This window comes from Ceratotherium simum, chromosome 4 (genome assembly GCF_057802395.1).
Source record: "Ceratotherium simum simum isolate JZ-2026a chromosome 4, ASM5780239v1, whole genome shotgun sequence".
In the NCBI taxonomy this organism is placed as follows: domain Eukaryota; kingdom Metazoa; phylum Chordata; class Mammalia; order Perissodactyla; family Rhinocerotidae; genus Ceratotherium; species Ceratotherium simum.
The window spans coordinates 20883011-20898085 of NC_141903.1; the positions used below are offsets into that span (position 1 = coordinate 20883011).

At 48.7% G+C, this 15075-nt stretch overlaps 1 protein-coding gene across 4 annotated transcripts in view; it reads left to right on the forward strand.

Annotated features, from left to right (window-relative positions):
* The window catches only part of ADAM19 (ADAM metallopeptidase domain 19), an 80268-nt gene extending 66094 nt beyond the window's left edge, over window positions 1-14174 (forward strand). For 3 of the 4 annotated variants that reach the window (XM_004428591.3, XM_087429493.1, XM_087429494.1), the window contains 9 exons: window positions 564-672; window positions 2015-2219; window positions 2963-3040; window positions 3152-3260; window positions 4292-4436; window positions 5280-5364; window positions 5683-5907; window positions 9589-9741; window positions 10545-14174. In XM_004428591.3, the coding sequence (XP_004428648.2) occupies window positions 564-672; window positions 2015-2219; window positions 2963-3040; window positions 3152-3260; window positions 4292-4436; window positions 5280-5364; window positions 5683-5907; window positions 9589-9741; window positions 10545-10598 (1163 nt within the window). In that variant the 3' untranslated portion in view covers window positions 10599-14174. Of the gene's footprint in view, window positions 1-563; window positions 673-2014; window positions 2220-2962; window positions 3041-3151; window positions 3349-4291; window positions 4437-5279; window positions 5365-5682; window positions 5908-9588; window positions 9742-10544 lie in introns of those variants that run through there. The other variant, XR_015551923.1, reaches the window with a different exon arrangement.
* Window positions 14175-15075: the final 901 nt, after the last annotated feature.

A 15075-nucleotide genomic window follows, 5' to 3' on the forward strand; every position in this document is an offset into this window, starting at 1 on the left:
CAATAAGGTATAAAGAACTGATATAGGGGCCGGCCCCGTGGCTTAGTGGTTAAGTGCACGCACTCCGCTGCTGGTGGCCGGGGTGCAGATCTCCAGCGCACACCGATGCACCGCTTGTCCGGCCATGCTGAGGCGGCATCCCACATACAGCAACTAGAAGGTTGTGCAGCTATGACGTACAACTATTTACTGGGGCTTTGGGGAGTAAAGGGGAAAAAAAAGGAAGAGGATTGGCAATAGATGTTAGCTCAGGGCCGGTCTTCCTCAGCAAAAATTGGCATGGATGTTAGCTCAGGGCTGATCTTCCTCACAAAAACAAAAAACAAGCAAACAAACAAAAAGCCAAAAAAAAAGAACTGATATAAAACCTTTTTCTATGAGTAGGTCTTGAGAAGGTGGGGTGGAATAACCTGATAGGGGTACAGGAAGAAAAGGCTGAATATTCCCTCCCAAAAATCTTTCTTAACCTCATCATTTTACCTAGGGCTAGCTTTGCCCTTTGGGGGCGTCTGATTTCTACTAAAGTTGGCTAGTGTACTGATAAATGTTTCTTGCTCACCCAGGAGCCCGGCCTGCTCCTGATCTCTGCTTCGAGAAGGTGAATGTGGCAGGGGACACCTTTGGAAACTGTGGGAAGGACATGAATGGGGAACACAAGAAGTGCAACATGAGGTGATGACCATGGAACAGACCCCATGAGATGAGCGGTGACAGAGGAATTCTTGCTCTGTCCTCACTCCTGCCCAGTCCAGCAGCTTGGTTGTCCCCAGAGCTGGGCCTTTCAATAAATCGGTTGGAGTCAGTCATCTATTCCAGGCCCGTTGTTGGACAATGCACCATTCAGCCTTAAGGAAATCAGAGGGAGGGTGTGTATGGCAATGCTTCCTAGAAAGCTGGTCAGACTTCCTTTTGGGGCCTTCTTACAGTAAGACAGAGAATCAGCCCTCTTGGGTCATTTCTGCAGGGTGCTAATTATATCTTCATCTGATAGCCCATGATTGATTCACTCATCCACTCATTCATTCATTCATTTCAACCAGCCATCCACCCATCCATCCATCCATTCATCCAGCCGTCCACCCACCCACCCATCCACTATCTGTTGAGTGTTTACCACATGCCAGATACCATGCTGAGCACATGGAAGTTTTAATTAACAATGCAGTGTGATAATGGAGATGTGGAGAGAGCCCCCCAACTCGATCTTAGTGAGTCGAGGTGGTTTCCCAAAGGAGGTCATGCCTAAGCTGAGATCTGGAGAAATTATCTAGTTGAACAGGGTGGGGAATGGTGCTGGTACATAGGAGAGTGTCCCAGGCAGAAAGATCAGTAGAGAAAAACTGGTGGTCAGAAGAACTGATAACTATTTGATATAAAGTATAGTGTTAGGGAGCGATGCAGAGGGAGCTGCTGAAAAATGAACCTGGATAGTTAAGCAGGGACCAGACCATGAAAAGTCTTGAATGCCTGGCTAGGGGAGTTTGGACTTTGGCTTGAGAGCATTTTGGAAATTAGATTCCAATGGGGCAAGACTGGAGGCAGGGAGATCAGTTTCCTGGCATCCAGGTGAGAGAGGATGGTACCGTGAATTAGGGTACATATGTCGGAGGGAGGATTGACAGGGCTTGAAAATTACTTGAACTCAGGAGTGAGGGAGAATGGGGTGTTGAGGGTGACACCAGGCTTCTGGCTGGAGCACCTGGGTGCATGAGGGTGTAAGGATTATAAGGGGACAGGTTGCTCAGTTCGGGTCATTGTCCTTACAGTAAAGAGGACTTCCCAAGGCCAGCTCTCTGGCCTAGATCTGCTTGGGGACAAAGATCCTGTTTCCCTCCCTTGATCTAAGTCCACGTGAGGTCCCTCCTGGTGGGTCCCTAGAGGACACTCATTGCCCCTTTGCCCCTCCCCCATCCAAGCCTGTTGTCCTGGTTAAGAGACGCTGAAGCTCTTCTGTGCCCCAGCTCTTCCCCTGCCTCTGATTCCACCTCTTCCCCTCCCTCTCTCGTGGGCCCAGAGATGCCAAGTGTGGGAAGATCCAGTGTCAGAGTAACGAGGCCAGACCCGTGGAGTCCAACGCGGTGCCCATTGAAACCACCATCACCATGAACGGGAGGCAGATCCGGTGCCGGGGCACCCACGTCTACCGAGGTCCTGAGGAGGAGGGTGACATGCTGGATCCAGGCCTGGTGATGACTGGGACCAAGTGTGGCTACAACCATGTGAGTCTTCCTCCAGCCTCACTCAGGGGCAGTGATTGGGAAGTGTGAGCTCTGGAGGGAGAATGTCTGGGCTCGAATCCCAGCTTCCCCAACCTCCCTGCGCCTCAGTGACTTCCTTTATAAAGTGTGTTAGTAATAGCAAGCACCCACCCCATAGAATTGTTATAGGATTAAATGAGATAATCCCTGTAAACTCTCTAGACGGGCTAGCTATTATCACTTTCATCCTCATCATTAATTATCATATGAATTAAGAAACGGACTCTTCTAGGAATCAGGAAAGCCTAGGGAAAATAATGGTACCTATCTCAATGTTAACTGAGAATGAAATTATAAAAAACATATGAAGCACTTGGTGTCGTACCTGGCGCAGAGTAGACTGCTGTCATCATCATCATTATTTTTAAGTATAATATTAAAATTAGTGCATATTAATATACAATTTAATTAACATATAACCAACAGTAGTAATATAGAATGTAATAACACATATTTATTATATTATTAAATATAATGTTTGAACAATGTAATATTTGTTGTTTTCTCCCTAATCACAAAAATAATAGCAGAGTTTAGTTAACTATTGTCCTGTCCTTGGCTTTTTAGGTTGTCACTATAATAAATATCCTGAAGTGGGCTGCCTTTTTGAGTCCCATATGTTCTAAGTGCAAAACCCCAGTCTCCTGATTGCCAACCAGTGTTCCTTCCATCATAATGATGGTTCGGTTTCCTCCCCACTACAGATTTGCTTCGAGGGGCAGTGCAGGAACACCTCCTTCTTTGAAACGGAAGGCTGCAGCAAGAAATGCAATGGCCACGGGGTATGCGTGCCCGGGGTTCTGGGGCTCCTCCTTGCTGGTGTCCATGGGGGCAGGCCCTGTGGGAGACCAGAGCTCTCCAGGGTGCTGATGCCTCCGCCCTCCCCGCTCCAGGTCTGCAACAACAACCAGAACTGCCACTGCCTCCGGGGCTGGGCCCCGCCCTTCTGCAACACACCGGGCCTGGGGGGCAGCGTCGACAGCGGGCCCATGCCCCCTGAGAGTGAGTGCTCTGCCTGCTCGGGGCCTCTGCTCACCTTTGTGAGGACGGTTGGGCGCTGTGGGGGCAGGTGGCATGTTGGAGAGAGAAAGTGAGTCGGCTCCATGATCCTGATTTTGTACATGACAGAACAAGAAAAAGAGGGGCCAAGTGGAAGTAGCGGCTGAGGCTAGCGGCCTGGCATGGGGGCTCAGCTCAGTTGCTCTTCCTCTGTCCTTTCTACTGAGAAGGATGAACCCGCTTAGAGAGAGAAAGATTAAGAGAGACTGTAGGTTACTGAATAATCCCATCCTTTTTTGGGGAGTGAGGTGGCGACTAGTCCTTCTCGGCCGCTTAAAAATGATCATGAACCTGGGGGCAAATCAGATTCTCTTGGATGAACAAAGCTTAAAATGGGGAACAAGACACTCAAAAACTTCTACAGTTTTTAGTGGAAATCTCAGGGATTCTAGCCCTTTGGTTTCCAAGCTTTTTAAAAAAAGTAGTAGCAAAGTATTTTTTTTTTGAGCAAAAGCTCTCAAGGAAGAAACCCCGATATATAAAACTGTGTCACTGGAATATATACATTTTGTACATTAGATTTAAAATTTGTGACAATGTTGAGGCAGCTTTGATGAAACCAAATGTGAAATTCTGGATTATGCATGAGAGTTCTAGTCTTAGTCCAAGTCCCTCAGTGTTTTGTGTTGGTTTCTTTGTGTCTAGGAAAACCATGATTTAGGCTGAAAAGTAGTGGTAAACAATAATAGAGCTGGAACTCCTTGCCTTGAAAGGGACTCTCTTCAATTAAACAGAAGTGGCTGGAGAAGCTTTATTATGAGGCCTGTGCAAAGCAAATTGACCTGGCTATTTAAGCTAATGTTAGTGGTTTCCCAGTGGTACATAATATATGTTTTTATTATAATTTTTAAGTTAAAATACGTAATACAAATTAAATGCAAATCAAATATCTGAAGAAGAATGAAGAATACGTTGTTTGAAATCTACAGCCCAAACAGCTTCTAAATCTCTTACTTGGGTTCTATTTCTGGAAGGTGTTGGTGCTGTGGTAGCTGGAGTGTTCACAGCCATCTTTGTGCTGCTGCTCCTTGTGCTGATGTACTACTGCTGTAGACAGAACAACAAACTGGGCCAACTCAAGCCTTTATCCCTCCCTTCCAAGTTGAGGCAACCGTTCAGGTATGACGGGGCACCATGAAGAACTTGGGGTCCACTTACAGAGTATAAAACTTTCTGTAAGCAATACGTGGTAAAAAAAGTTGTTGGTGGTGGTGGGTCTAATTCAGGGAAGGCAAATGCAAGGTACACGCTGCCCTCCCCCCTTCTGCTATGCTCCACGACCATGGCAGACATTACTAGATGATTTTATTATAAATATGCTCTACTGAGCCTAGTCATCACTTTAGAATCCTTCTCACCCGAATGCTCCCAACCATTTAAGTTGGAATATGAAATGAAATTGATGTGCCATCCTTTATCTAATTGGTTTGTTCCCCATTTTAAAGGACAGGAAACTGAGGCAACAGAGAAGGACTGAGTAGCCCAAGTCAGTCACAGGGGTGGCTGGACATCAACTCAAGACCAAGACTAACTTTTTTTTATGCAATTCATTTCTTTGGATATTGAAGATGTGTCATCTCTGAGTCATCTATTAAATTACACATGTTCTGGAGGGGATTTGAAATCCCGAGTCTTTCTGGATCTATACCTGAGGGTGATTGGTTGATGGCTGGTGACATCCTTGTGTCTCCTTGGGGAGAAATTTCTTAAAAGGGCAAAGTGAAGGGACTGAGGAAGACTCTGCTTTGTAAAGGCCAACTGTTTCCTTGAGAGTTCTCCATTGGCCACACAATGTCTCCATATCTAGGGATCTGGGGTTCAGGAGCACCAATCCTGCTTCCTCCAGAGCAGAGCTGGGAAAGATTTAGCTGCTTGCTGGCCGTGCTTGGGTGAGAGGGAACTCAGACACTGACCCTTCATGAACAACCCCCTCCCTTCTCTTCCCCCATTCCTTGTTCCTAGTTGCCCCTTCATGGTGTCTCAGAACAGTGGAACTGGCCATGCCAACCCAACATTCAAGTTACAGACGCCTCAGGGCAAGCGAAAGGTAAGAGTTTGCACCATTGAACTTTGCTGCTTTTCCTTTATCCCTCGGGAGCCTTCTGGGTTTTCTTAAGAGCCTCTGTGGCCCTTGGGATTGGTAATAAAAGCCACTTTCTTGGCTTGAGAGACGTTCAGTTGGTTCTGACATTCCCTAATGACTGTAAAGGTTGCATCTGACCTCTGGGATCCTAGGGATTTAGCAGGCCAGCTTGTTCTCCTCTCTGCCTCCGGTCATCTCGGTGAGACACACAAGGGCCCCCCTGAGTTTTTAAGTGCATTGAGGGTTCCTATGTCTCAGTCATTCCTTGTCTTATGCATACAGGTGACCAACACCCCTGAAACCCTCCGGAAGCCCTCCCAACCTCCTCCCCGGCCCCCTCCGGACTATCTGCATGGGAGGTCCCTACCTACACCATTGCCAGCGCACCTCAGCGGGGCTGCTAGGAACTCTCCAGGGGCCGGGTCCCAAGTAGAGAGAAAGGAGTCATGCAGGAGGCCTCCTCCAAGCCGGCCAGTGCCCCCTGCACCAAATTGCATCCTCACCCAGGTAAGTGGACTCTGAGAAACCCTAGGTCAATGGCATTGCTTTTAAGGCCACTGACAATAGAGAATGACAGAAGCTAGGAAGATGGAACTTGCTGAGTCATGAGCTGACGGCCTTTCCTGCATTCTGGTAAATATGGGGGGCACGCAGAGGGTGAGGGCGATGAACACGGGGAGATACACTCCCCAGGCAGCCCCTAAATCACAGAGGACTGCCTCCCTGCTTGACCTATTTTAGGACAAGCCACCACTCACCTTCTACCCCAAATTAACTGCTTTCAGTTCTTCATGCTCTTTTTCTTTTCTGAGTCTTTGCAAATGCTGTTTCTTCTGTCTGATACACTCTTCCCTTTGCATCCTTAGATCTCCTCTTAGATGCCACTTCCCCCAAGAAGCCTTCTCTGACCGCTAAGCCTGAGTTTGGTGCCCGTGTACTTCCCTCATCATAGTACTTATCCCAGCAAATTGTGCCTATCAATGTCTTCAACTAGTCGGGAAGTCTTACTGAGGGTTGTACTGTGATGCCTTGGTCATTGGATGGGTAGGGGCCTCTGGGAGATGTGAGTGGGGTCTGGCTGTACACGCCCACCACTGGTGTTCATTGGAAGCAGAGCTGCACTGCTCAACAGCCTGTTCACCTGGCGTGTCTGTACTCGGACAGCTCCAACTGTACCTTCTGGCAGAAGTTCCCACATCACAGACACAGACGTTTCCAGAGTGGTGGCTGGGTGTGGTACCTTCCAGAGCCAGCCTGTGTATTTTGGGTGTGACCCTTCAAATGGGACAGGAGACTTGCTCATTTTCCTGCTGTGACTGCTTTTCTTGGGCATGGTCCAGAGGGCTCCACTGGGGCCCAGGCTGACCCTAAGACTGTGGGGTTGGCACCAGGTCTGGAAGGTCCCTGGGCGTGGAGCAGTGTCACAGTTTGGCAGAGCTGAGAGCATCAGGTTTGGTTTTCTGATGATGTGAAGCTGCCACTCTCCCATTTTTCTCAACTAGGGCAGGAGTGAGATAGAAAAATCCATGCAGAAAGGGAAGGGAAAGACTGACAGGGAGGGAGAAAGGGAAAAGAGCAAGAGGAGTGGAGAGAAGAGAAGAGGAAATGGAGAGTGCATTAGGCTGCTCAGACGGCCATAGCAAAGTACAGATCTTGACTTATGTTGGGGTTATGTCCTGATAAACCCATCATGAATTGAAAATATCATAAATCGAAAATACATTTAAAACACCTAACCTACCGAACATCATAGCTTAGCCTAGCCTATCTTAAATGTGCTCAGAACACTTACATTAGCCCACAGTTGGGCAAAATCATCTCACACAAAGCCTATTTTATAATAAAGTGTTGACTATCTCATGTAATTTATTGAATACAGTACTGAAAGTGAAAAACAGAATGGTTGTATGGGTACAGAGTGGCTGTAAGTGTATTGGTTGTTTACCCTCGTGATCGCATGGCTGACTGGGAGCTGCAGCTCACTGCCGCTGCCCAGCATCACGAGAGAGGATCCTATTGCATGTCACCAGCCCAGGAAAAGATCAAAATTCAAAATTTGAAGTATGATTTCTACTGAATGCTTATTGCATTACTGATTGGAGGAGGATGAGACTGGGTGCACGGGCGTGCTAGTTAGAAGGTTTAAACGGTGTCCAGAGGAGAGCTGATGGTAGCTTGGAGCAGGGGGTGGCAGGGCTGATGGGGCGAAGCTGATGAGAGCTGTGCAGAAGAGAAAATAGACAGGACTTGGGGAACGGTCGTGGATGGGGATTGGCAGGGGATGACCCCCCACCCCCACCCCCTGGTGTCTGGTTTGTGCAGCCTGATTGATGACGGTGCTGCCCCCTGAGGAAGGAGCAGTGGGCCAGAGGGGTTCAGGGACTGTTTCTGCCTCCGGAAAACAGTGCTGGGTGAGGCCCCTGGTAGAGCAGAGCTGGGTCATAGCAGGCGTGGCCTGTGGCAGGACACTGCTCTGGGAGGCCCCGTGTTACCGTGCTGATAAGGCTCCTGTCCGGATGCACTGCCCCCTCCAGTAGCTCATTTTGCACAGCAAGCAGCCGAGGGAGCACATCTCCCAGCTGCAACCTGACATCTGCACCCAGCTGTTGCTTCCCCCAGAAGTCTCTGTCTGGCCTCCAGCAGCCACCACGATTTGGCCATTTGGCAGTTGGCTGGGCTGGAAGGGTGGGGGATCTCCATCCTTTGGGGAGGGGATGGAGCTGGAGAATGTGGCTTTTGGTCACAGGAATCTGCTGCTCTTCTGTTCTCTGAGCTTTAGTTTCTGCTGTCAGTTTTCTGATGGCTGAGAAGCTTCTTGCGGAAAATCCCAGTTCTTTGATTTGCTCCCGCCGTCTCCGCATGCTTGCCTTTTGGTCGTTTTTGTGCTTGTTAGTGACCCCCTCAAGATGGGGAACAATCCAGGACAGCAGGCAGAGCGCCCACCTGTGTACCTGGCCACTCTCACACCCCCCCAGCTTGGGCATCTGTGAGTGGTGGTGCAGTCCATTCTCTGCCCCTTAAATATTTTTTTCAATCACAGAAGAAATACATAGTTATTTAATAATTTTTGACTAACACAGAAATTTGTTTATTCAACTAATTTGTGTTGAGTGCTTACTGTATACCAGGCACTGTTCTGGAAGCTTGAGCTGTATCAGTGAATCAAACAGACAAGGACGCCAGCCCCTGCGTCTGGTCTAGTGCGGGATGGAGAGGCAGAAAATAAAATAAGTATATTGTATAACGTGTGGGAAGGGGATAAGTGAGTTATTAAAAAAAGAAGTAGATTGGGATACAGGGATCTGGGAATGCTGAGTGCCAGGGTGGGGGGGTGTTGTAATTTAAATACGGAGGTCAGGGAAGGTCTTATTGAGAAGATGACAAGACATAAAGGGAATATAAAAGCCCAAAGGAAAGAATCCCTATTGATTGTGCCGCCCATAGACAACCAATGTGAAAAAATGTGTTTTCTTCTTTTTTTAATGTGGTTTTATTTTTTTTAATGTTTTTTAATTTTATTTGCACAGGTAATACACATATATACTCTTGTTAAAAAATTTGAATGTTCACCTGGGTGGTGCCGCCTCCCATGCCCCATCTAACGTCTGTTATCAATTTGGTCTGTATCCTTCCCGACTTTCTTCTGTACGTTTATATTTACGTTGGAGGGGGTGGGGGGGGCGTGGTGATTTAATTTACGTAAACGATCCTCTACAATTTGTACTTCAGCTCTCACTGAGGCTTGCTCATCTTTCCACATCAGCACATATCGACCTACTTCATTCTTTTTAAATGCTGCATCCTATTTCACTGCATGATTTTAGTAATTTTTCTATTGATGGAAATTTTGGTTATTTATAGTTTCTTTTGCTGTCACAAAGAGTGCTACAAGGAACATCCTCGCAATTTCATTTTTGTGCCCCTGTGCGAATAGTTCTCTAACATGGGTAATGGGAAGTGGAATTGTTAGATCAGAGAATGATTGTTTCTAGTTTTGATAGATACTGCCAACGCGCTCTCCAAAAAAGCTTTCTCTTGAGCATGTAAACACACACACAATTTCTTTTTAAATGGCACCCTATAGTCAATCCCTTTTCTCATCTGATTTTGACCTGTAATATATTGGGAATATTTTCTTTTGAACAGGCCCCTCTGGCCTTTGAGTGAGGCTTGTGGCTTTCTCCCCAGGATTTCTCCAGGCCTCGGCCACCCCAGAAGGCGCTCCCAGCTAACCCAGTGCCAGGTCGCAAGAGCCTCCCCAGGCCAGGCGGCACCTCCATACTGCGGCCCCCTGCCACTGACCCTCAGCAGTCCCGGCCTCTGGTAGCACCTGTTCCAAAGGTGAGTCTGTGGAAGCCCTCGAGGTAAAAGTTGGGGCCAGAGAGCTCCAGGGGGTCAAGAATGTGGTTGAGAAAACAAACCAATTCAGGCTTCTCCTTCTAGTTAGGGCCAGACTTCCAGAACAAAAGCCAAGGACAAAAGCTTAGTGTTTCTTGGTTCCTGTCTGACTGTCTTAAATTGGTAATAGGGTTTTGGTTTCATGTGAAAGGTGATGCTTAGGAGCCTGAGCTACGGTGGCTTTAAACCTGCATCTCCAACTGACCACAGCTGAGTGGCTCTGAGCAAGTCATTTTCTTGAGTCTCAGTTTCCTTATCTGTAAAGAAGCAATAAGAAGCAGCAATAGCCAGCCCCATCAGGTTGCTGTGAAGGTCAAGGCAATTTTATATAAACTGCTGGCCTGTGGTGGGCTACACCCAAATGGCCCCTCTTATTACCTCTTCGGTGGGGCTGACATATTCTCAGGCTGCCAGTCCTGGGAGTCGGGGCAGAGGGGAGGAGGTGAGGAAGCTTGGCTACTGCCCTGTGTTCCCACAAGGCCCTGGGAAGTCTGTGGACTAAGCTTCGGCTTTAGAGGGGTGAATGGGGGAGGCTCATCATCTCGGAGTAGCGGCACCGTCATGCCTCTCACTCTGGGGTTGATGATCTGGACAAGCAGACACGTTGACAGACTTCCATGGGAAACCGTTCTCAGCTGATGGTCTATCCTTCCAACCTGTCAAAAGCAAGAGGACAGCTCCCCATTGATCCTACTGATCAACATTTAGCTGATGTCTCTCTCTCTCCCTTCTCTTTCTTTCTATAGTTTCCTGAATACAGATCACAGAGGTCTGAGAGGATGACTAGCTCGAAAATCTAGACCTGTCTGAAAGGGCTTCTCCCTTTCCTTGAGGACGCTGAGTACCACAGAAGACCTGTGGCCACAGAATCTAGAAGCAGCATGTCTGGCCACCTCCGAGCTCCTCCTTCCCTCCTCCTGGAACCACTGCATCTCCAAAAATCTCCTTCTTGACTCAGTGCCCCCTCAGCCTCCTCAGAGGCCCAGGGGGACTGCTGTCCAATGGCATCTGAGTGTTGTTTTGTGCAATAGACAGCCCCAGGTAGGGAGGGGAGAGCATGGAGGAGGATGAATGGCTGCTTCTCCTCCAACCTCCCTTCAGCTGGCCCCTCCCTTCGGAGGTGCCAATGGAGATGGTCCAGGTTGTCTGAGCTGGCGAGCCCAGCTAGGAAAAGTCCCTTTTAGCCTTTCAGGCCAGGACTTAGCTTGGAGAAGCCATCTATCCACATCCTATGGCAGAGGGTACGCATGAGAGCTTTCCATTGCTACTGTCATTCTCGAAGGTCCCAGGCTAGACAGAGGCTGGGCACTTACCCATCCCTTTTAGCTCTGAGAGTGAGAGGGGTCAAACCAGCCACTGTTATGGCCCTGCCTGGGGCTTGGGTGAGGTGACAGCTCCTGGCTCTGTGGCTACACGTGAACAAATCAGGTCCCCTCCCCACCCCGCCAAACCCCTGCATCCCCTTATTCACACGGGTCACTCTGACTCAGACAGGTACTATTTGTAGGCAGTGTAGACAGCAGGGGGAGCACCAGGCTTGGGCCTCCTCTGAGCCGAAAGGCCAAAGGTGCCACTCTCCACTCCCATCATTCTTGGTTGCCTTCTGTCTTCTCTTCTGCACTTTCCAAGTGCCCTGCGCTTTTGAGTTCTCCTTCACTGCTCGGATCCACCTAATGTGTGATGCTCTGAGAGCGGACCTTCCCCTGATTTCCTGGGGACCTGGTGCTTGTGACCCACAAGTCAGAGTCCTGCCTCGAGGGTTGGCCACTGCATTTCCTGCTGTGGTTCTCAAGAGTGTTGACCGGAGTAGACTCGGGCTGTGGTTGTGTGGGGTGTAGCTTTATTTTCCATTGTGTTTGTGACCTCAGCAGGGTGAGAGTCTTCTCCCCTCCTCCCTGACCTAAGTCTGAGTAAGGTCCCCAGGGACGGCTGCAGGTGCAGTGAAGGGAGCAGATGCCCCAGCCCGTCTCTAGGTCTGGTCAGTGACTTGAGGCAGGACCATTGCCCTCTGAGCAGAGAGCAGACCTGTCTCTAGAGATCTCTGGAGAGGCAGCAATCCACAGCCCTGAAGAAACAGTCTGAGCTGGGGCCAACCAGGCTTTTTATCATCCACTTCCTGAAGTCCTCTCCTCTGGCCACGGCCCTCCACTGACCCTCACTGAAAGAGAACTTGGAGCGGGCGGGGAACACCATCCCATGGGTCCTGTCCTCCCAGAGCAGGGAAGGAGCCTGTGTGTTGCTCTGCTAGATAGGACGATTTTCACTGAGTCACCGGAGATGTTCTCTGGGACTGTCTCCTGCTCCCAGAAGGGTGCTGGGCGGCTGGGCCCCCCTCCTGCATGAGCAGTGGTTTGCTCTTGAAACCTCAGCGCAAGGAAGAGGCTTGAGCTTTTCACTCCCCAGCCACCCCCCAGGACACCCTTACAGTTCTCTGCACGTAATAGGTGCTCAATAGATGTTCTGGGGTTTGTAGACAAGTGGGAGATTTGGGCTGTGCACCTAGGTACATACATGGGTGCATTTAGAAAGATCTCAGGAAAATGAGGTTCTCTTCCCTCAGGTAGTCGTGATATTCGTGCCCCTGTCTCCCTGACGCGGCCCCGATTGCTCCCCATAGCCAGTCTCCACCTTTGCCGCCTGATTAAGTCAGGGGCAGCATCCCATTTAAGCGTGCTACTCCAGATGCCCGAGGCCTCAAGGCCGGGTCCCAGAAAAGTAGAGGTGAAAATAACCCCATAAAAAAAAAAATCACCCTTAAACCCCACCCCTGCCTCACAGCGTTCCTGTGGCTTCTCCAGCTTTTCTCCCTCATGTCAGGAGGTGGAAGGCTCTGAAGTGAAAAGGCCACAGCCGTTGTGGCTGCATGAGCCTCTTGAACCTGAAATTCCCCCTCCACGGAACCACAGAGAGACCTGGGTTGTTACTTGCTTGTTCTTCTGTCTTTGTTTTCGTTTTCCATTATTTTAATACCACCTCCATCCCATAAAATTGTACTGTGAACTGGAAGATGGTCGAATTTTAAAAATTTGATAGAGACTTTTCGCAGCCGGTTCTATTTGCTGTTTCACTCCTGCTTCTGTTCGGGGAGCCAGAAGTTGCCATTTTGGCAGGCCCAGGAGCAAGACCGGCCACGACAGGCCCTCTTCCCCTCCCGTGCCCATGTGCTGCTTTGAGGTGACAGATAAAAACAGAGACAGACTTAAGGAAGGAGGGACTTTATTTGAAAGGATTATTGCAAGACCAGGAAAGGGAATATTACAATAGGAGCTGGGGGGGGGGGCATTGCAATAGAGAGAATGCTTAGGCGAGCTGCTGCAAGGTCTCTGAGCATCTCAAAGCTCAGAAAAAAGAGGCCTCTTCTTTTACAGGAAGGAGTGAACTCGGCTAGAAGGAACCACATTCAGGGAAGGGAATATCTTTGTGCTCAGCCTTTCTGGGGAGGGGCTGTATGCTGGCTCAGACCCCGATGGGTCCAAGTTCAGAGTCTGGTGGGGAGGAGAGAAGCTTATTAACTACAGCTTGGTGAGTTAACCAGCCCTTTGTTCAGCTAGAGATGTATGTAAATCTTTTTAAAACCTAACTTAGCCTCCTGCCAGTTTTACAACCCTGGAAATGTTTTTCTTAAGAGCCTCGGAGCCATCTCTGAAATGTAAACCTCAAAAGACCTCAAGGGAGATGGCGCCCCTGTCTCCCTGTCTCAGTGGGAGTTTTAGCCCAGGCACCTTCCCCAAGGGTGACTGCCTGCTTGCCGTAGGTTCTTTTTAGTCCTGTTTACTTCTCCCTATAAAGGAAAAGCCCTTCTGCCCCAGCTTTGAGATGCTTGCAGATCTTACCGTCTCTCATTACAGATCTTATGGTATTGCAATAGTCCTTTCCTTCATCTTTTGCAAGAATCCTTTTGAACAAAGCCTCCCCTTAGCTATGTCCAAATTTGTTCTTATTTGGCAGAGGGTATGGAAGACTTGCATATTTTAAATTGGGGACCAGTTCTAAAGTCAGTGATTGCGTTAAATGTGTGTATAACAGCTCTGCTGGACACCAAGAAAGCCACGAGAATGCCAACTGGAATGGCGCCCCGTCCCTAGGGAAGCTCGCTAAGGAGAGGTTCCGCAGAATCCAAGCCAAGTGCCCCCAAAGTCACCCTTCCGCGCATCTTCTCATACCATCCACTGTGTGTACGTATGTGTCTGGGATCCAGGGCAATGTGAATTTTCTTTTTATTTGGGAGATTGTTCATGGAAAACAGATCCTCTTCTCTCTCGTCCACCTATTAATTGTTTACAATATTTGTACATCTATGCAAAATACTTGAATGGGCCATGGTGCCTTTTTTCCTTGTTTATATTTAATTAAAATAAATTGTCATTTGAAACGTTGCCTGGTTTGGCAATTCTTTTTTGTTTGTTTATTTTAATATCCCACTGCTCAGACTGGATAAGATCCATCACATGAAGATTCCTCAGAAGAGTTCCCACAGAGACCATCAGTCTAGCCTGTCAGGCCATAATGGAAGACCCTGAACTATTAGAAAAGCCCTGGGTTTTCCCATGACCAGTGGAGAGAGCTCTTTGTCTTTGCACCTGGACACAGGCTGGTCTAGTTTAATTAGGTCTCCGGTCACTAAAGGCGTGAATGATCAGGGATTCTCTTGATACGTTTCTTCTCATCCTACACTACCGTGTTTAGGAGACAGCTGAGACCCTCTGGGGGCCTCTTCATCTTGTTGCTGGGGATCTTGTACTTCAAAGAGTGGAGAGACTTGCCCAAGGTCTGTTGGGCTGGATGGGCAGGTGCAGAGCCAAGGCTGGGGTTGGGTGTGCTTTTGGACTCCAGAGCGCCGTGTGACAACACAGCTCGCATCCTTTAGTGCTTCCCAGTCCGCAAAGGGATCCCACCCTCATTGTCTCATTTGATTCCCACCTCAATTTTGAGGTTCTCCAAGACAGATGGAATCATAATCGTGATAGGAGGTAACGTTTACTGAGTACTTAACACATGCCAGGCATTGCATGCTTCTTTATCTCATCTAATCTTCACAAAGCCCTGGGCGGGGGCCTTTGATAGCTGCTGATACTTTCCTAACTTCTCGCTGTTCTAAGATTGCCTAAGGACATCAAAGGCATCGAAACACAAAGGCTTTGACTACTAAAATGCCTGCTCATGAAATTAGCCCCCACCCAAACACTCCTGCCTGCCTAACATCACCATCTAAACCAGCCACTGTAGCCACTCTGTCGGCCAGTCTCTGGGTTGATAGTCATAGACTGGTCAGCAGCA